The sequence below is a fragment of the Coturnix japonica genome, chromosome Z, assembly GCF_054131305.1.
Source record: "Coturnix japonica strain WE chromosome Z, WE-NBRP24, whole genome shotgun sequence".
Classification (NCBI taxonomy): domain Eukaryota; kingdom Metazoa; phylum Chordata; class Aves; order Galliformes; family Phasianidae; genus Coturnix; species Coturnix japonica.
In genome coordinates this window covers 2,633,904-2,654,037 of record NC_140702.1, presented here as the reverse complement: position 1 = coordinate 2,654,037, position 20,134 = coordinate 2,633,904, and the positions used below count along the sequence as shown (strand labels likewise).

At 46.3% G+C, this 20,134-nt stretch overlaps 1 protein-coding gene and 2 long non-coding RNA genes across 6 annotated transcripts; all 3 read left to right on the top strand.

Annotated features, from left to right (window-relative positions):
* The first annotated feature begins 1,780 nt into the window (after positions 1 to 1,780).
* LOC146753457 (uncharacterized) lies at positions 1,781 to 6,215 on the top strand. 2 transcript variants are annotated; one of them, XR_014939989.1, is made up of 3 exons: positions 1,781 to 2,141; positions 2,858 to 3,004; positions 5,639 to 6,215. It is a non-coding gene; the product is annotated as an uncharacterized LOC146753457 (long non-coding RNA). The 2 variants fall into 2 exon arrangements; XR_014939988.1 differs by having other exon boundaries at positions 2,858 to 3,011.
* Positions 6,216 to 6,603: 388 nt separating this feature from the next.
* Positions 6,604 to 12,804, top strand: LOC146753456 (uncharacterized). 2 transcript variants are annotated; one of them, XR_014939987.1, is made up of 6 exons: positions 6,604 to 6,844; positions 7,055 to 7,321; positions 7,972 to 9,968; positions 11,296 to 11,402; positions 12,532 to 12,604; positions 12,732 to 12,804. It is a non-coding gene; the product is annotated as an uncharacterized LOC146753456 (long non-coding RNA). The 2 variants fall into 2 exon arrangements; XR_014939986.1 differs by having other exon boundaries at positions 7,972 to 11,402.
* Positions 12,805 to 13,154: 350 nt separating this feature from the next.
* LOC146753455 (rho GTPase-activating protein 32-like) lies at positions 13,155 to 15,445 on the top strand. Of its 2 annotated transcripts, XM_085530537.1 has the most exons (5): positions 13,155 to 13,270; positions 13,534 to 13,611; positions 13,795 to 13,876; positions 14,147 to 14,616; positions 14,935 to 15,445. In XM_085530537.1, the coding sequence occupies exons 1-4, from the start codon at positions 13,157 to 13,159 to the stop codon at positions 14,293 to 14,295; spliced, it is 423 nt and encodes a 140-aa protein (XP_085386663.1). In that variant the 5' UTR covers positions 13,155 to 13,156; the 3' UTR covers positions 14,296 to 14,616; positions 14,935 to 15,445. The 2 variants fall into 2 exon arrangements, with proteins under 2 accessions (XP_085386663.1, XP_085386662.1); XM_085530536.1 differs by lacking the exons at positions 13,155 to 13,270; positions 13,534 to 13,611; positions 13,795 to 13,876 and having other exon boundaries at positions 14,310 to 14,616.
* Positions 15,446 to 20,134: the final 4,689 nt, after the last annotated feature.

Here is a 20,134-nt window from a genome sequence, read left to right as displayed (position 1 = left end):
GGCCAGAAGATGACCTTCAAGTTGGAAATAACTGGTGAGCATTCGCTTTGGGAGCACTAAGCAGCTGTTTATGTGGCTTAGAGGAAGAGGAAGTGAGCCATGTCAAAGGGAAGGTGGTGTAGTGCAGGAATGCAGTTGAGATCAAACCCAGCAAACGTTTCCAGATTGATGAGGAAGGGGTCAGAAGAACCCTGACAATAACAGGGATCCGGGCTGAGGATGAGGGAGAGTACTTCTGTGAGTCCAGAGATGACAAGAGCAGCATTACCATCACCCCCAAAGGTATGTCTCTGGAAATGAAGGCTGACAGTGTGGAAGGATCCTTGGCTTCCCTCATCAGCCATTACAACACTGCAAAGTTGAGTTCATTTGTGTGTTTATGCTGTTCTCTGTGTTAACAACCAAGTACAAAACTTGTCTTTCTCTCTAAATAACTGTGGAACAACTGCTTCTGAAGAGCACAGCTGTTAAGTGGGCAAATCAGCCTTCAAGGCTGGAATTAAAAATCCCAAATGTGAGATGGGATTTTTTTTTACCCCTTCTTTGCCTCTTTTCTTCTTGCATCTTTGTAGATGCAAGGAGGATCTCCTCTACAGGCAGGGGATGTGAGTGTGAGTTATGGTGATCACTTACTGCAAGTCATAAAATCTGAAGCTTCCAATAAAATCATTGACTCTGTTGGCTCTTTGAAGGTGCTCATACATAACATGATAGCTGGTTTTGAGTTATACAACAAAAAAGCCTTTAATGGTTGGATGACTGGATTAGTTATTTGGAGGGGCTTTGAAACCTTCACTGTGGGTTTCAGAAAAGGTTAGTGAAATATCTGGGGCACAAAGAACTGAGCATGTCCTGGAGCAATGGAGAAGGGCTGGATGATTTTTGCGCGTATTTTCAGCCATAGAATTTTGTGTTCTGGTGGTGTCAGTACATTCTTTCGTACAGCATGGACGGGTTGGTTTGTTGCATTGGTTCAGACTTTTGTACTAGGAGCTCAGCAGTGGTTAAAGCTCACACTTGTGCAAAGTAAACAAGCTCCTGCAATTCGTCTCTACTCTGTTTTAGCTGTGGATTAACTTTACAGTTCCTTCCACATGCTTTATGGTTCCTTTCTGTAAGTCTACTTACACAGACTGAGTTGCTTAACTTGAAGTCTTGCTCCAGGATTTTGGGCATATTCTTAGCAGAAATATCACAAATAATTTCACCAACAATTCTCCCCACCTATATGTAGCTTTCCTTTTTTTCACTGGAAGGTTTTACACTGGCAGATATGGTGGGCATGTAGAAACAACCCCATTAATTCTCATGAAGTTCAGATTTCTCTGACTGGCCTTTGTATTGTGATTCTGCATGCATGCCCTGTAGCTAAAGCCTGGATGTCTTCCCCAGCACCTTCAGTCTCCCATCCTTATTTGAGTTACTCCGTTGCAAATCTCTCTGCTAGTACAGGAGAGTTTTTATTTTACCCCTTCTGTGAGGCAGCAGCTGGATGAGAAGGGTGAGATGAGGGAGGACTAGGTTGTTTGGGTGGCTTTTTTTTTTTTTTTTTTTTTTCCTAAGAGCCAACTGGGAATCAAAGTTCCCAAAAATTGAAGACGAACTGTGTCATATAGAGCAGGGTTTGTCAAATCACTGGCATGCACTGTTAGGACATCTTCTTCATCAACATATTCCGGACTGAGAGTTGTCACAAAATTCTGCTCTGTGTCCCAAAATGTGCACTTATCACTTCTATTGGCAGTTATGCCAATATTCTATTGGCAATTATGTCAATAATGCATATAAGAATGTTTTGCACTGGGCCATTGCCACCAGAGTATCCCTGATATATCAAGAGGATTGTTGTAACATTATTGTCCCTAGCACAAGTAATGATAATGTGCTCAAAACAATAGGTTTTTTTGTTGTTAATGACAAGTTCTAGTAAGCATAGAGAGTAGGCACTGCCTTTCATTATTCCTTATGCCAGATGCTCCTAGAGACCTCATTCCCAACTAAATCCACATCCTTCTTTCTCCTTCTCAGAACTGCATTTGTAAATCAGCAAACCATTGGCAGACATTAGCATCATACAAAAGGACAAGGTCACATTTGAGTGTGAGCTGTCCAGGCCCAACGTGGACATCAAGTGGTTCAAGGTATGGCATGTAATGGTGTTTTCCTTTCTGACTTGTCTGGAAATGAATGAGAGCCTTTAATTTCACTTCCAAGGGATGAGAGTTTAAGCTTTTGCCTGATAGCTTTTGCACTGCTCTCTTTTCTTTATGCTCTTTTACTTGCCCAGATCAGCACTCTTTGTTATTATGTCCTGAGTTCATTTATCAAGTTGAAATGAAAGTTTGTTTTGTGTTTCTTGTGAACTCCTGAGGTCTTGCTGCACAAAATATTGTTGGTTGGTGTAGAGTCTTGAGCTTCAACTCTAACACAGAAATTCTCAGCCAGGATTTTGTAGCCTTGTTGTGATCTGGCTTTTAGGGTGAAATCTGAGTTTTCTTTGCACCTGACAGTGTGAGAATTTGCTCTGGCACTTTGTGTACCTCCGCAGTGCTCAGCTGTTCCTTCCCTTACTTGGGGATAACATCATTTATTCAAGGTGATGTCCAAACGGGCTTGTTAACAGTTTTCCACAGTGCTTTAAGCTGTCATAGGTCAGCCAGAATTTATGCATGTTCTATAGCCATTCCTACATGTTGAAAACACTGCACTGTGCTTAAGCTTCAGCATATGTTCCAGTAAGCACAATTCCATTAATTCTAGGGGAGTGGGTGAATTAAGCATAGATCTGAAGGCTGCCTATGCTCAGTGCAGAGATGGAAGGACTCGTGTAGATCTGACTTGGTATTTTCCCTTCTAGGAATGGAAGGAGCTGCGTCAAAGTAAAAAAGTGGGCATTTCTTCCCAGGGAAATAAGAGAAGCCTCATTTTTCACAAGTGTGAATATGAAGATCAGGGAACATACTCGTGCAAAGCAGCCGAAGACAAGACGTCAGTTACCCTAAAGGTTCATGGTATATTTAACTGAAAGAGCAAATAAATCCTCTTGTGGTGTTTTGTACCACAGGAAGAAATGCTTCATGGGCAGTTTGGGCATTTCTTGGTTAGTCATTTTGGATACCTTTCTCTTTTTTCTTTATGCTTATGACAGATTTTCCCTCCGTGTGTTGCACTGGTTAAACCCCAGTCTGTAGCTCATCAGCTGGCTCTGAAGCATCAGACTGGTTACTGAACACACGGGTCTGCTGTGCCCTGGTAGATGCCACCTTCCAAAGGGACGTCTGAAAGGATGCTTTTATCTGATTTCCTACTAGATGCTGTCCTCATGTGGCCACTTGGGTTCAGTGTTAGCATGAACATGAACATCTGTCCTGTCCCATGACTTTGGTGAACTCTCATTTTCTCTCTCAGTCTGCAGCCAGGTTGGGTTGCTGTTTCAGTACTGGCTGTTTTATGCAGGAACTCTGCTCCTGAGGTTAATCCAAGTTGTATCCAAGCCCTTCAGAAGGAAAGGGAAACAGTAGCACAGAAATATGAGCTGATTCTGACATAAGTAAGTGCAGACCTGGAAAGTTAAAAGGGATTGTGTGATGTTCAAGGGATTTTGAAGTACAGATGTCCCCTAGGTAAGATTTGTGGCTGACATTCCCCATACATTGTGGGCACACAAGCTAAGGAGAGACTAGTGATGAGCATGCAGAGAAGCCAATGGTTCAGACAGGTTTGTAGTGACACGACATTGTAGAGTTCCGTCTAGTTCTCCTTGGCATAGTTTGGAAAATAAAGATGAGGTGATTGGTGGTAACCAATATGGCTTCATCAAGGTCAAGCCAGGCCTGACAAACTTGGTGGCCTTTCATGATGGAGTAACAGCATCAGTGGATAATGGGAGAGCAACTGACATCATCTACTTGGACTTGTGCAGAGCATTTGATCCCGTCCTGCATGACATCCTGGTCACCAAAGTGGAGAAAAATGGTTTTGATGGATGGACCAGTTGCAGGATAGGGAACTGTCTGGATGGTCACACTCAGAGAGTTGCAGTCAATAGCTCAGTGTCCAGGTGGAGGGTGGTGTTGGGACCAGTGTTATTTAACATTTTTGTAGGCAACATGGACAGTGGAATCAAATGCACCCTCAGCAAGTCTGCAGATGACACCAAGCTGAGCGGTGCTGTTGATGTGCTAGAGGGAAGGGATGCTACTCAGAGGGACCTGGACAGGCTGGAGAGGTGGGCCCTTGGCAGCCTCATGAACTTGAGTGTGGCCAAGTACAAGGCTCTGCACCTGGGTCAGGGCAATGCCAAGCACAGGTACAGGCTTAGAGGAGAATGATTTGAGAGTAGCCTTGACCCTGAGGAGAAGAGTTGGTCTGGAGGGAGGTGTCCCTGCCGATAGCAGGGGGATTGGAACTAAATGACCTTAAAGATTCATTCAGTTCTATTGTTCTTCTACCCTTAATTTTGCTTGAAAGGTTTTAGAATAAATGACATTCTGGTTTCCATGAAAACTGTTTGCAGGGAGTTCAGTTTTAGCTAGTCTGTCTTTATGTTCAAGGGCAGTAATGCATTGACTGTGTTTAAGAGAGAAATGACTCAGGAATTGATGATGGTTTAGAATAACTGGAAGATGTGGAAGTGAATGAATATGGGAGTGCATCTTTTGTCTGTGAGATTTCACACGATGAGGTTCAGAGCCAGTGGTACAAAGAGGACAACAAGCTGAAGGCTGATGACAACATCAGAATGCGGCAAGATGGTAGGGTGTAAGAGGGGGATCTTTCTCCTGAGGGGGTGTGGGTTGGAGATGAAGCAGAAAGGACATCTGAAATGAAGTGAAGAAGGTTCAGAAGGGAGTTCCCCTTTCGTTTTGGGACTGAGGTTAGGGTGGAACAAGTGACAGGTGGGAAGCTTAGTGTGGGAAGTGTGATGCTATCCCACCATCCCACACTGCCAGGAGCAGGTAGGAAATGAGTGCAGTTCTTTCCAAAGTGAGGGTGAACAGGTCAGTCACTTCACCTCTCCAAAGAGGTTTTGTCTGACAGTGAGTGTGATCCTTCTGTATCAGGTACTTTGAAGGTGACGGCGGCCGCATTCGGTCAGTCCTTGTAGAAGCCATGTTTAGATTCTGCTTTGGTGGGGATGTGGATGTGGGGGAATGGATGGTTTCATTGACATGAGAGAACAGGCAGTGATGCTGTGAAACCAGATGGATGATGCTCAGCCTGGCCATGTGCCTCAGAGCTCTTTGCTCGAGGAAGCCAAGTGTAGGTGTGGGTTTGCTCAGAGCTAAGTTACTATATTTTACCAAAGTAATTATCAATGTCCGTGTTTCATTGAACCTCTTTTCCAGTTCGTAATGTGAGGACTTTGATATTGGGATGGGAAGGTCATGGTTTGATATGGATGTTGGACTGGGAATCAGAAGATCTGGGCTCTCTTCAGGTTGTCAGTCTTATTGTCGGACTTCTTTTCAACATTCCTTTCTTTCAGTTATTTTTCCAATGATGTTTTAAGGCATTTTGAGCTGATAGGTGTAGTGTTCACGTGCAGTAATGCTGATGTGAGTAAGTAGGTGATAATGTAAGGGTTTTTTACATTCCTTCTAAATCTCTGATTTCTTTTGTTCCTTCCTTCTTTAAGAGCAATCCATTCATCTAGTAAAGGAGCTGTGTGACAAGGATGTGACTGAGCCTGAAGAAACCAAATTTGAATGCGAGATATCCATTCCTTCTGTGAAACCTCCCAAGTGGTATCTACTTGGGAAGTCTTACAGGCTGGAAGAAACTTGATTATGCAGCAAGAAGGCACCATCCACCGGCTGACCATACCGAAAACCACCACTGATATGACAGGCACCATTCAGTTCTCAATTGGCAAATCCAAATCCACAGCCAATCTGCTCGTCAGAGGTAGCGTATCCTGGCTTGGTTTACATCATGAAGATGAAGAATTAATTAACGTACAGTCTTCCTTCACTGGGGTCTTTGAAATATTGTGTGTGTGTCTGGAGGGTCTGCTCCATTTCCAGTTCAAAGTCGTTGGACACTAAATGAGACAGCTGCATCTCAGTAAAAGATCTGTTTGTATAGTTGTGATGTGCTTACTGTTCAGATCTACAGAGCTGACGTTTTGTCCCTGGCTATAGCAAAGAAGTCAAATCAGGTGAAATTAATTGTATTTCTGAACTAGACAAGTTTAAGTTTGGTAGCACCTAAATTTGATGCAGTGTGTCATTGATTTCATCTGAAAGAAAATTCCAGGCTTTTTATCTGCTGTTGTCCCCAGTGTAAGAGTCTTCATTCACATCCTAAAGTACTTGTTAAATGTTCAGCTCACTCTTATTTGAATAAAAGCCTCAACTGGGAGCAATTTAATAGGCACAGGACAAGAGCTGGACCATGCATTTGGTAGATAATATACAGTATTACTTTATAGAAATGTAGTCAATGGCATTCCCTATAGGGAATCGTTTGTTTTATCTTTGGAGTGGTTCAAAGAACCATTGTGAACATGAAATTAATTGGAATGGAATAGACGCAAGATACTTTCCTCTTCTTCCACTTGTCCTCATCCTTTCTTCTCTTCCACCCCTGCTTTGCAGATTACCATATACAAATCACCAGGAAGTTGGAGGACAAGACAGTTTTGGAACGTCATTCTGTCATCCTGTCCTGTGACTTCAGGCCTTCTGCAAAGGTTGTGAAATGGTTCAAGTGCCACCCACCCATCGAGCCCTCTGAGAAGTACAAGATCAAGAGGGATAAGCATTCAGCAGAGCTCAAGATTCTGAAGCTGAAGCCCGATGATGCTGGTGTGCAGAGACTGAGGCCACGCTGACAGCTGAAGGTATGAGCAAGGCGGGTGGCCTCTTCCATGTCCTATTTCACCTCAGATTTCTCTTCTTGAGGTTGATTTCTGCCGTTCTCTCCTGCTAACTTTATAAATGTATAATCTTCATTGAGAAGATTACACAAAGATCATCTAGTCCAACCATTCTACCACATCCCAGTATGATTTATAGTAACAGTGGTAACAGTTCACCTTGTTTCCCCACAGCCCGCAATGTAGAAGTAACGAAGCAGCTGCAGGATGTGGAAATTGAAGAAGAGAGCTCTGCTGTCTTCTCCTGCGAGCTGTCCCATGATGACGAGGACGTGGAATGGTTCCTGAATGGCAACCTCCTTTACACCAACAATTACAATGACATCAAGAACGTTGGCAACTGCTGCACACTGACGATGAAGCAGGTTAAGCCTGAGGATGCTGGCACAGTGACAGTGAAGTCAGACAAGGTGTCAGAAAGCGCGCACCTGAAGGTGATAGGTGGGTCTGATCACACACCTCCTTGATGTAAGAGATGCTAAGGAGCTACAGTTCATTCTGTTGTGCAGCAATCCTGCTTCTAAAGCTCACCTCTCTGGGGTGACAAGTCATCAGGGGCTTTCTTCCAGTGGAAGGTTCCATTGCAGCAGATACCAAGGAAGGAGGATGGTTTTGGTGTCCTGCCAAAGCATTCCATTGCTTTTTATCATCATTTTACTTAACACAAGGAGAGTTACAGGAGCAGTTTCTTTTACTGCTTCAGTAACATGCAGTGTCAATGCTGTTGTCTCCAAGGATTTATGACTGAAGGAGAGATCATTCAGTATGTGGTTTGCCTCTGGAATGACTAATGACCAGGCTGTGAACAACCTGATCTAGCTGTGAATGTCCCTGTTTATTGCAGGGGAGCTGGGCTAGATGGCCTTTAAGGGTCTCTTCCAATTCTAAGGAACTCGTGCCTGAAGTGCAGAAGTGGATGAATTATACCACTTCTTCATATCCTCCCCATGATTACAGAGGAAATACAGCAAAACAACATGCATGGTCTTATTGTTGTCATGTGCTTGAATACGAAGACGTCTCTTTTTTATGGTTGAGATTTTTGTTGATATGGGTCAGTAAAAACTCACATTGTTTAGCTTTCTCAATAGGCGATCGTGGGAATCCTGGTCTCCATCATCTGGTACCACCGTGGATTCATCTACATCAGGCACGACTGAAAGAATTAAAACACAAAACAACCACCAAGGTGAACCCTTCCAAAAGGGGGAAAGTTCCATTTGCTGCAAGCCACCGAGGTAACCAATAGAGGGGCCCTGATCCCCCTTGTGCCATCAGGATGCTCTGGCGCGGTATGTGCCTCAAACTCAAAGCTCCTTCCCACCTCCCAAGGAAAAGCAAAGCAGCCCAAGCATCTCCAGCAAAGCTGCCCAGCAGACAGCAGGGAATGCAAACAGCTTCTGGCTGCTCCCCTGCACTCCTGTCCTAAGTAAGTGACCATACGGGGACTGGCTGGGAAATCAGTGCATGACACACGTGAGTGTGCACAGGGTTGTGCAAAGCAGTGGGGATCCGTGTGTGTGTGTGTGTATGTGTTTGTGTGTGTATTTGTGCATGGATGGTGATGCACACACATTTGTGTCCATGAGTGTATAAACCAGTGGGGTTGCTCAGGTGTGTGTAGGTCTGTGGGTATGTGTGCAAGGACGAGCATGCACATATATGTGTGTGCACAGGGGTGTGCAGAGTGTTGGAGCTGCACAAGGACATTGTGGTACCGGTGTGTGCGTGCACTTTGGGAGTGAAAGGAAGGGGTTACACATGTGTCTGTATGTGTGTGCACAGGGCTGCACTAAGGGATGTGGTTGTGTGAGTGTGTGTGAGCACATGGATAGTGCATGGATGCGGTGGCACAAATGTATGCTTGCACATGGGTGTGCTGAGGAGTTGGGTTGCACACAGGTGCACACAAAGGGATATTTGTGGAAGGTGTAGGCACGTAGGTGTTCCCAGGGATGGTTTGCACATGTCTGTGAATGCAAAGGAGGGCACACAATGCAGAGTGTGCATGGGGGTGTGCAAAGCAGGCAGGGTGGCACACGGGTGTGCATGTGCACGTGGATAGGGGAATGCGGGGGATACAGGTTGACCTGTGCTGAGGTGAGTGGGGGCTCACGGTGTTGCTCAGTGGTAGATTTGTTCACACTGAGTGCTAACAGGAAACTCACACACCCTTTTTGTTTCAGCTGTGCCAGCGCTGTGATCCCTTGCTGCAGGGATGGGGTGTTGGAAGGATGGTCTGCGTGCTGAGCTCCCATCTCTTGCAGGAATCAAGTGTAGAGCAAAAGGGATGTTTGGGCCAGGTGACCGCAAGAAGGCTGGCTGCTTTGGATGGTGGCAGCTGATGGAAACAGGTGTTGTTGTGACCATTCAGCTTTTAACAGAAGTCAGGGGTCATGCAGCAAGAGCGACTAGGTTCTCAAATGGCTTCAGACGTGCACACCGAGTACATCTGTCCTGCCGTGCCATCTCTGCTTCTTTTTATGCTGGCATTGTTATGACCACGTGTTGGGCCTGTTTGCTTGTAGAAGGAGGAATGTTAGGTGCAGTTCTCACTGAGAACTTGTGATAGGATTTCTGTGTAATTTGAATCATGAGTGTTAGCACAGTGAGTTGAAGGAGGGCCCCGGAAGCAAATTTGGTGCTGTTGAAGCTCTGTGCGATGAGCAGGTGGGAGGTAACACGTGCTGGCAGGTGTGGAAACAACTTTGGGATTGAGGTGTGGAGGAAAGGTAAGGTGATGAAGGAGCTGATGGCAAAGAGTTTCCTGAGGAGGCTTGGTGCTTGCTTGGCGTTGGATCTGATCAACTTCTTGTGTGCTGGTGTCCATCTGGTGTTTGTGGAGTAGTTTTCATCCCAGGGTCTGTCTGGTAGGACTGGGGCTTGAGCCAGGCCAGGGCGAATCCAGTGTGCTTTACTCTCGTTCTTAGTGCTTGTTTTTGCTCAGGAGGGCCGGTGGCAATCCTCACGGAGCAAGGCCTGCAAATGGGGTTTGTGGAGGAAGGTCCTGCAGGCCTTGTGTGACACCCATGGAGCTGCAGCGAGGCTGCATCTTTGTAAAACAAGGGAAATGCACAGAGATCTGAAGGTGGGTTGTCGTCTCAAGTGATGCCGGAGGGGATGTGCGTGCTCCTTTACATATGCGTTGTCTGCCTGCTGTAGGTGGGTTGGCTTAGAAAGCTGGTACCGTGTTTCTGTTGTCGGGAGAAGCAAATATCAAGTCTTCTCTCTACTGAAAGATTTAACAAAAGAGCCTCTCCTTGCTTCTTAGCGTATGAATCACAGAATCATAGAATCGCGAGGGTTGGGAAAGACCTAAAAGATCATCCAGTCCAACCGTTCTCCTATTACCACTAGCTCCCAATAAATCACGTCCCTCAACACAACATCCAGTCATTCCTTGAACACCCCCAGGGTGGGTGACTCCACCACCTCCCTGGGCAGTCCATTCCAGTGCCTGGACACCCTTTCTGAGAAGTAATATTTCCTAATGTCCAGCCTGAACCTCTCCTGCTGCAGCTTAAAACCATTCCCTCTAGTTCTATCAATAATGACACGAGAGAAGAGGCCGACCCCCAGCTCACTGCAACCTCCCTTCAGGAAGTTATAGAGAGCAATGAGGTCTCCCCTGAGCCATCTCTTCTCCAGGCTGGACATTCCCATCTCCTGCAGCCTCTCCTCATATGGCCCCATTGTGCTCCAGACCCCTCACCAGCTTTGTTGCCCTTCTTTGAACACGTTCCAATGCCTCAGTGTCTTTTTTGCAGTGAGGGGCCACAAACTGGACACAGAATTCGAGTTGTGGCCTCACCAGTGCTGAGTACAGGGGGACAGTCACCTCTCTGCTCCTGCTGGCGTCACTGTTTCTGATGCAAAATGTATGTAAGTGTCACATGTGTGACATCCTTTTTGATGGAGTTCTGTGACTGGAGTTCAATGGATTTGAGAGCTGACTTGAAGCCTGTGGGCATCACCCAGGAGTTGGGGTGAGAGGATGAGGCATAGGAACAGGAACCTCTTTGGTCGTTCTTAACTCCCAACTTTTAGGTCAGGAATCTCTGTGTGTTTATCATGTAAAGAACAGAGTCATTGTGCAGCCTGTGAATGAATTGATTCACGCCTGCTGATTGGTGCTGTTCTCTACAGGGAGCTGCAATGGAAATGGACACTTGTGGTCCACTGTCCAGCCCCCTCCCGTGCTGGATTTTCTGGGCTTTGAGACACGTCTTCCAGATTCACTTTGTTTTATTTCTGATGTGTTGACCTGTTGAGCTCCAGCCCCAAATGAGGATTCAAGTACTACCACAGCAGTCCATTGGGACTGTAGTATTTCTTGCTAAACAGAATTCGTGTGCACCCGTGTCTTTCGTCTGCACAAAGGATCTTGTAATCATCTCTGTCTGTGTTTCTTTTAGACCCAGAGATGGAGCAGAGAGGAACACAGACTTGGGTGGATCTTCATTCAGGAGCAGGGACACGTCATGCTCATCTGAGGTGTCTGGCTGACAGCAAGAGCAGAGAGGTAAGTTTCATAGGGTCGCGTGCCCATTTTATTTTATTTTTAATTCATGATGCATAGAGGCGTTCCCCAGACAAAGTGAGCATTTCTCAACTGGACTTTCTAGAAATGAGCTAGGCAGTGAAAATGGGTTTGAAGCATTCCTAAGAGCCCCGCAAGAGAATGCTGAGAGTTAATCTGGCACCCTCCTTTGGAAACGTCCGTTGTCTGTCAGCTCTTCAGCTGTGCCCTAACACCTCCCATTGCGCTGCCACACCAGGATAGAATTCCAAGCCCACACTGAGTCCTGGAATGTTGTGGTGCCGTGTTGGAATCAGATGTGACCACGTGGTCTTGGCTCCCCGCCTTGTGGGGGGTCATGGTGGACCAGGCTGTTGGCCGTTGGTGATGTCATAAGCGGCTGGAATGAGGGGAGGAGCGGTGCGTTCTGTGTTCCTTTGTGGGTGAGCTAGTGGTCGGAGTGGTTGTTGACTTGTTGTTCTTGTGCCTTTAGTGTCGTTAGTTAGTGTCGTTAGTTAGTTAGTGTTGTTAGTTAGTGTTGTTAGTTAGTTAGTGTTGTTAGTTAGTTAGTGTTGTTTGTTAGTGTTGTTAGTTAGTTAGTGTTGTTTGTTAGTTAGTGTTGTTTGTTAGTGTTGTTAGTTAGTGTCGTTAGTTAGTTAGTGCCGTTAGTTAGTTAGTTAGTTAGTTAGTTAGTTAGTTAGTTAGTTAGTGACTTTATTGCCTTTTTCTTCACACCGTCGTGCGCAGCAGCTTGTAGGTAAGCTGAACCAGCATGGGATGGATGGGTGGGCAGTGAGGTGTTGAGAACTGCTGGCTGTCGGAGCTCACAGCACCGTATTGCTTACTCTTGACCATGAGACGTAATTTTCCCTCAGTACACACGTTCCAAAGGGGGTATCTGTAAAGTTGGCACCTGTCCCGTGCTTCTTCCATTGTCTTCTTTGCTCAATTTTGGAAGCATTATAAAGTTGCTGGGTGGACAGGCATCACGTAGCCTGAGACTCAGCTTGTCTTGCAGCAAGTGGATGGGACGGTTGTGCTGTGTGTGTTATTCCATGGATGTCTTAGCCCTGCTCACTGACCTGCTCTTTCTCTCTCCTCTCCTCACCCTCCGCCCACTGCCTCGGTGCAGCTTTAGCTCTCATTCCATCTGAGCAAAGCGACAAGGAACTGCTGCAGATTGCTTGAGGTGATCTCACTGCCAGGTACGTGCCATGATTTGTCCCCCCCCATGGTTTTGCCACAGGGTATGCGCGGGTAGATCTGAGGAAGTCTGTCCATACTGTGCTGTGTGAATAGAGAAAACAGAAGTGTGTTTCTGCTCTGTTCCAGCTGTTCACACTTGCTGTGATGGGTGTCGCGTGCAGTGGGATCAGCCGTGAGCCTGAGGTGGCGGCGACGGAGGTACAGTATGAAGCTCTGGCTGGTCTTTGTTCCCTGTGTTGAGCCATTAGAAGGAGCTGCAGATGTACTCTCTTGCAGTAAAGAATGGGCCCAAAAGGGCCTGGCCAACTTTCTGCGCCAGTGCCATTGCTGATTAGTCTGTGTTGAGAGAGATGCATCTTTGCATGGCCTGGCAATGCACGCCAAGAAGAGAAACGATTGTTGAGATGTGCAGCTCCTTCTGAAGTGCTCCTGATAAGGACGGAGTGTATTTGCTGCAGCTTTCTCTGCAGATGTGCTCCTCACCTTGAAATCCTCCTGGTTTGTCCTCAGCTCCTGACCACGGCCTGTTCTCTGTTTTGCAGGCTGATAACATGCGGGAGCCGCAGCTGGTGCGTGCTGTGTCATCTTTAAACATACCAGCGATTGCGGCGGCCCATGTTATTAGGAGCCACGTCGCCCAGGGGCCGGGTGAGCTCTCTCTGGAGGTAAGCAGTTCCAGGCGTTCCTTGTTGTCATGCATGGGAAAGTAGTAGAAGTTGTGAACGCAGCAGGAATAGTCTCAGACACCTTTAGTATATCTTGCGAGATGAAGCTTCGAAGGTTCTGTTGCAGCTTAGACTTTTTCTGGGTTGGGAGGAGTTTGCTGTCAAGCTTGAGGGTATTCTGCAGCACACAAGAAGGCAGTTATTTGAGCTGTTCTTTCCTGCCAGCTGTGCTGAAGCTGGGATTGATGTTTCATCTTTTGCAGGTTGGAGACATCGTGTGCATTGTTGATATGCCACCAAAGGAGATGAGCCCCTGGTGGAGAGGCAAGCGTGGCTTTGAGGTAGGCACACGCTTTCGACTATAATTTCAACTTCAGCAGAATCGGGAATCTCAAGTTGGAGCTGCTCTGCCTGCACAGGATGGCTTCTTGCCATGAACAGTTGCCCTGTGCCGATGTCAGAGGACCATCCCTTTGGCTCTGGGCTTGCGCTAATGCCCACCTGTCTTTTTGTTCTTATTACAGGTTGGTTTTTTCCCTGGTGAGTGCGTGGAACTCATCAGGGGAAAACTTCCTGAGTCACTGGTCAATTCCTTGCCAATGCCAGGTACGTATTTTACATTTGACAAAGCGGGTTAGTATAATAGGGTCAGAATGTGGCTTTCAGGGGGTATGTAAATGCCCAAGTTCAGCAAGCTTAGCAAGAGAACTTCATTAAGCTCCTTGGGCACCTCCAGGGATGAGGAAAATCCGTTCTTGTGTGTCCTTGTTGGGAACGTAATTCCTGTTGTTACGTGCTCTGTCGAATGCATTGCACTCAGCCACATCCAACTGAGCCAAGCCTGAAATGAACTGGTTTCTTTGTTTTGTTGCTCAGTGGCAAGGAAACGGGGCAAACTCATCACCCGCCTTCGTTCCCTGGTGAAGGCCCACCCCAGGAGAGCAAAGCAGCTGGAACCAACGACATTCTCTGGATCCATGTCCTTGCTTGACATCGTTGAGAGGTATTTAGCCAGCAGGACTTGAGGGCTGAGCTGTAGGAATGGAAGCATCCTCTGCTGTTTGAAACAGAGCGCTTTTCTAAGCTGTGTTTCAGCAGAAAGCAGGCAATGCCGGGAACAGGCAGCAATTGGCAAGGGCTCAGTGCAGCTCTTCCCTCACCCTGCACCACGACTGACAGCATGCTCTGTTTTCTCTGCAGAATGAGTTCTCCCAGTAAGAGGGCAGAGTCAGCAGCTGGCAGTTGGCGTTCCTGCTTCTGCCTGGGCAAACCATCCCCTGTGGCCAAACGCCAACTGCAGAGCAGTGCCAGGGAGCCCTCTGAAGTAGAAGTCTTGGTTCTGGCAGGTAAGGGTGCAGATCCAGCTTTCAAAACACTGCTTGTCAGAAACACAGGTAGAATTCATGCTTTCAGTGGGCTTGTACTTCCTTCTGGCGTTCAAGCCCATGCCTGACATCTTTGGTTGACCCCTGTCTTTCCCAAATGAGTCTCTTGTCAACACAAGAGCTGGGCCTGCACGAGGATAGCTTTCAAGACAGTGACAGTGTTGCTAGAAGCTTATTGGCTTCTGCCCACCACCACTACATAGCCAAATGTCAAGAACCTCTTAATGGTTCATCTTGTGAACGTTCGACACTAACCGTTGTGCATCTACTCCTTCCTAGGTGACCCGAGCCCTTGTATATCCCCAAGACGCAGGGCATGTTACGATCATGCATCCAGTGATTCCATCAATGAAGAGCTGTTGAGAAGCACAGGATGCTGCAGTTCTGATGAAAGCCTTCCATATAACATCAGTTATGCAGAGAAGAATGTCATCGTTGTTGAAGCCCTCATTCATCCTATCCCTCCAGAAGCTCCTGACCTGAGCCTACCAGATGCCACAGTTACAAGCCTGGACTGTGGCCTGGTGCCTTTCCAGGACAGCCCAGCCCATGCGCAGCCCGACTGCCTTGACAGCAACACCTCCAAGCAGGACCAGGACAGCGTTACTGAAGAGCAGCCGAGCCTCATGGAGGGGGACTTGGAGTCAGGCCTCCAGTCCCAGGCACCAGGCAGCAGCTCAAGCTCTGAGCCACTTTCCCCTTAACATCAGAGGACGTGTCCCATCTTTACCCCAGACCTTTCATTCCGTCCTTTCTCCTATTGAATAAAGGCACGCTCGTGCTCAATCAACGCCTTGACTGCATTCCGAGTTTTCATTCACAAAGACTGGGATGAATGCAAGAAACAGCAAGGCAGCTCGGCTTGCAACGCTCTGGCTGTGGGGTGCGTGCAGGGACACTGTAACCATACAGGGAAAGGCTTCCACTGCTTCCTCAAGCTGTAGTCCAGCCCTGCTACTGCTCTGTGGCACAAAGCCCTGAGGGATGTTCCATATTGTTAACCTAAGTGGAGCCAGCTTCATGCACTGTGTTTTGTTGTTGCTGGGTGAGAGGGGGATGCACGTTGGTGAGAAGATGAGCATTGCTGGATCTGCCACGAGTGTCCCTTCTGCCTCTAAGAATATGTCCTAACTAGGATGTGAACACTGCTGGCACTTCCTCATTGCACGTGCTTGGAGGATCTTCAGTTCTTGCACATTCAGGATGTCTGTCAGTGACTACAAGGAAATTCTCAAGTACTAGGAATTCCATGAAACAGTTGGAACGGGTAAGTGTCATCTTTGTACAGAAACAGCACGCCTAACAGTCTGTCTCACCACTCTAGAATTAATCTGAGAATAGATTGACAGCTCTTGTCAGTTCTCTAAGTCAGGTTTCATTTGTATAAACTTGAAATGGAATTTCTGAAACCAGTTGGAAATTGATGGTGCTGATTACCTCTTCATCTAATTAAAACATTATGCACTTTCTGTTGGGAGAGAAAGTTACAGTACTCCACTCCAATCCAGTGGATTGCAGGAGAGAATTGAAGGGGGAAAAAAAAACACGAAGTAGAACTCATGGGTTGAGATAGAATTATTTACTGAGATAGAGAAAAGGATAATAGTTATGATGAATGCAAAAGCAATTGCTCGCCACCTACCAATCAGTGTCCAGTTAGCCTCCTAGTAGTGGAAGAGATTTTCATGAAGTTCTACCCCGTTCAAAACTCCTTCCACAATATGTCATATAGTATGGAATATCCTTTGGCCAGCTTAAGTCAGCTGTCCTAGTTCTGTTCCTTCTCACTTCCTTGGGCTCTCAGCTGAGATTGACTGTGGCTCTGTACAACGCTGCCTGGCAGCAGCTGTAAGCATCACTGCGCTATCTCCATTGTTTCTCTAGAATGAAAACGTAGTATTAAATCAGACACTGAAGAAAATAATTCAGTCCCAGCTGAAACTCAGACAATAACTTGTGCTTAGGATTGTTTCCCTACAGGAAATGTTAGATAATTACTGCTACTTGGTACTGTGTCCTGTAGCTGAGCTGGATTTTGTTATCCTTGAAGAAGTATCTTCCTCTGAAAGGGGAGTAAAACATGATGCTCCTAATGAGCGGAGCAGAGACACAGATCTGATCTGAGTGTTGGTTTCATATTTTTGTGATGCTCTTTGCTGCAGTTTGTATCTAGAGAGAAGCCCTTGTGGTGTCAGTCTGTTGTGTAACCTACTCTAGTTTTGTGCCTCAAGGAAGAGTGATCCTTTAAACAAATGGTGGCTATACAGAGGGTATGGGGTGAGATGCATTCCTCTGGCCCCATCCAATGGATTTTCTGTCACTGAAGACTTGAAGCACAGGTTAGGTACTGGAAGGCTTGAATATTTCCTCACCAATAGGTTAGAGCTTGGCATTTTGTAAGCTGCTGGTATCTCGGAGTAAAGCAAATAATTACAGCACGAGCATTTTCCTAGGCATCTTATGAAATCCCTCTATCTAAGGCTACTGGAAGGCACTCTGAACAAAGATCATTCTCCCCAGCTTCTCTTCTCTGAGTGGGAGCTTCAGCCCCCTGCACAAGCTGGAGGTCATCCACAGAGTTTGTTTCAGGTTGTTATCCTTCCTGGCCAAAAACCAGATACAGTATTGTAGATGTGGTGCAATGAGTGTTGAAGCAGGAATGACTTGTCCTGGTCTGGTTGTGCTGCTTTTTAATGCAGCTGATGATCTTGTTGTACTTCTTTTCTGTCAGAGCACACTGCTGGCTTGCATTCAGCCTGTGGTCTCTCACCACTTGTCCTCCTAGTCCCCAGGTCCTTTCCAACAGATACAAGCTAGTATTTCCCACCTGGGATACTGGAAGATGGGAACTTGTCAGCAGTCAGTGAAGATCTCTGAGACAGCGAGAGCGAGCGAGCTTTGAGTAGACTGGGAACCACTGTCCACAGCAGGAAATAAGAGAAGAGAAAAGATGTTTCCTTGGGCACTTGGGTGGAAATCATTCCTGACTGCTTTCTCATCCACCAGGAAAATCTGCTGATTGACAATTTGAAGCTGATGGACTTTGGACTCTGTGCAAAGCCAGAGTTAAGAGGATGTGTTAAATCAAATACAATGTGCCCCCAAGTAATGCATGTTTGAGCACCGTATGCAACAGGGGCTTGTCCAAACAAACACCCTAAAATCAAGCTGTTTTTGTGGCTGACATGTCATTGCATCTTGTTTGGAATGGCCTGAACTGTGTGAGAGTGGTTAACAGATTGCTCAGAAGCACAGGTAGATTATTTTCTCTAGCTAGACTCCCTGTTTTCATAGTCTAAGCTGTAGATAATCTTGTAGGTATATCACCTGTGTTATGCAAGGGTCTGTAATAGGAGCATGGGGTTGGTGTGCCTAAGGAACCTTCTAAGGAACTGTATGTAGGATGAGATTGTGGATAGAATAAAATGACTTTTGCAGGTGACGTACAAATCCTGTGATTGCATATGCTTGAACTGAATTGTTTCTTGATCTTCAAACTGATTTCCAGAAGCCTTTATTAACATGTAAGATGGGTGCTGGTAAGAAAGAATGGGAAGACTGCCTTACTGATTCCAAGAGAATTATTTATCATCAAATGATTTTTCCTGGCCAAATTTAGAGCCTCTCACAGGTAATCGAGACCAACAGGCTGTTGTTGCACAATCAACAGGCACAATCGAGATGATCAGCTGAGGAAAATAAAGCATCATGCCAAGGGAACTAGATAAGTGAGCAGCTTGAGATCTGCACATTCATGTGATGCTCATGGTCTTAGACAATATTTGCTTAGTGAGGTCACATTGAATGAAAGCAAAATCTAAGATGAATGAAAATATACACAGGAGAAGAAGCCTCTGAGGCTTCTGAAGTGTTATGACCAGAAGACATAAACTCTGTTAAAGCAAACGTTTCTCTCTCTTTTTAGTGTTCTTCCAGGGAGGCCTTGATTACCGCCTGAACACATGCTGTGGAAGCCCAGCTTATGCAGCACCAGAGCTAATCCAGGGCAAAGCGTCTATTGGCTCAGAGGGATGTAGAGCGGTGTTTGTTTCCCCCTCTTTCCCTTCCCTCTCCACAGAGCATTTCAAGGCAGTGGAGCTCAGGTAGGCTCTCTTGGTTTCCCTTCTGAATTCTGCTAGGTTGCATTGCTTGGTAGCTCTCAGAAGCTGTCAGTGGCCACAGACTAGAAAAGTGCAATTGGTCTCAGTTCACACAGCTGGCTGGTTTGTCTCTGGCTAATCCTGAACTGCCTCAAGCGACTGCTTTGGGGCTCTACAGAACAGCAGCTTCAGAGATCTCTTTCTATTACTAAGTTTTTGAAAGAGCAATTTGCTGTGTTCTAATTATCCATCATTTTTGTGCAGTCTTTTTTGTCAGACTTCTCCTTAGATTCCATGTTGTATGTGAAGATTAATTTGCATTGTGATTTATAATGTACTAAAAATTGAGAGATGTCTGGAATTTTGGAACCCACTACTTGCAGTTGTTAATCTGTCCAAACTGGTCTGGTTTGCAATGCCCTCATCCTTCTTGAATCGCTCTGCTGTTAAAGGCGGAGCAATTCCTACAAGTGCCATGGCCCCACTGTTGTTCTAATTCTTGTTTCTTTGTTTTCCACACACTGCTTTTCAAGCCTCCTTTTTCTTTACAGTCCAAGTGAGAATTGCACTGTGAGGTGTCTGAACCTTGTTGTGCCTCTACATAAAGAGAACAGCAGCAAAGCCTGACAGGTGACTGTGCTGACAGCTCTCGTAGCCAGTAACACGTAACTGTGCTAAATCCCTTGTGACGGCTTTGATTTCATTTTTGCCAGTGAAATCCTTGTAAAAGGAACTGCAGCAGTGTGATGAGCTAAGGTGAAGATGCTGGTTTCAGTAGTGCTCTAAGCTGAGCGGAAGGGCAATTGAATGAGGGTTATATGCTTTCTCTGGGACGATAAGGTTTTTTTTCCTGAGGGAAAGAGCCAGCTTTTCATGGGCTATATGTGGGCTTTGGCAAGGGCAGACAATCCAGTCTGTCAGGAAGCCATTTGAGGTGCTTCAGGTTTGTAAGCTTGTCTTTTTGTTTTTCAGGCGGATATTTGGAGCATGGGTGTAGTGCTGTATGCTCTGCTGTGTGGGTTTTCCCTTTGGATGATGACAACATGTGATGAAAACACAGGAACCCACCAGCAATTTGCAATGATGCACGTTGTGCTTCCATCAATGGAGTGCAGTTAGGATGTATGAGTCACTGCACTTCCAAGGACAGCCTTCCCCATGACAGCAATGATGGAGAGAAGGAGGTCTGACCTCTTCAGTTTTGGGCCCTTCCATGAGAGAAAACCTTGCGGTTCTGGAACGTCTTCATCTACGAAGGTAGTGAGGGGTTTGGAGCAAAGACCTTATGAGGAGCGGCTGATGGAGCTAGGATTGTTCAGCTTGGAGAAGAGGAGACTCAGGGGAGACCTTATAACTCTCTATAACTTCCTGAAGGGAGG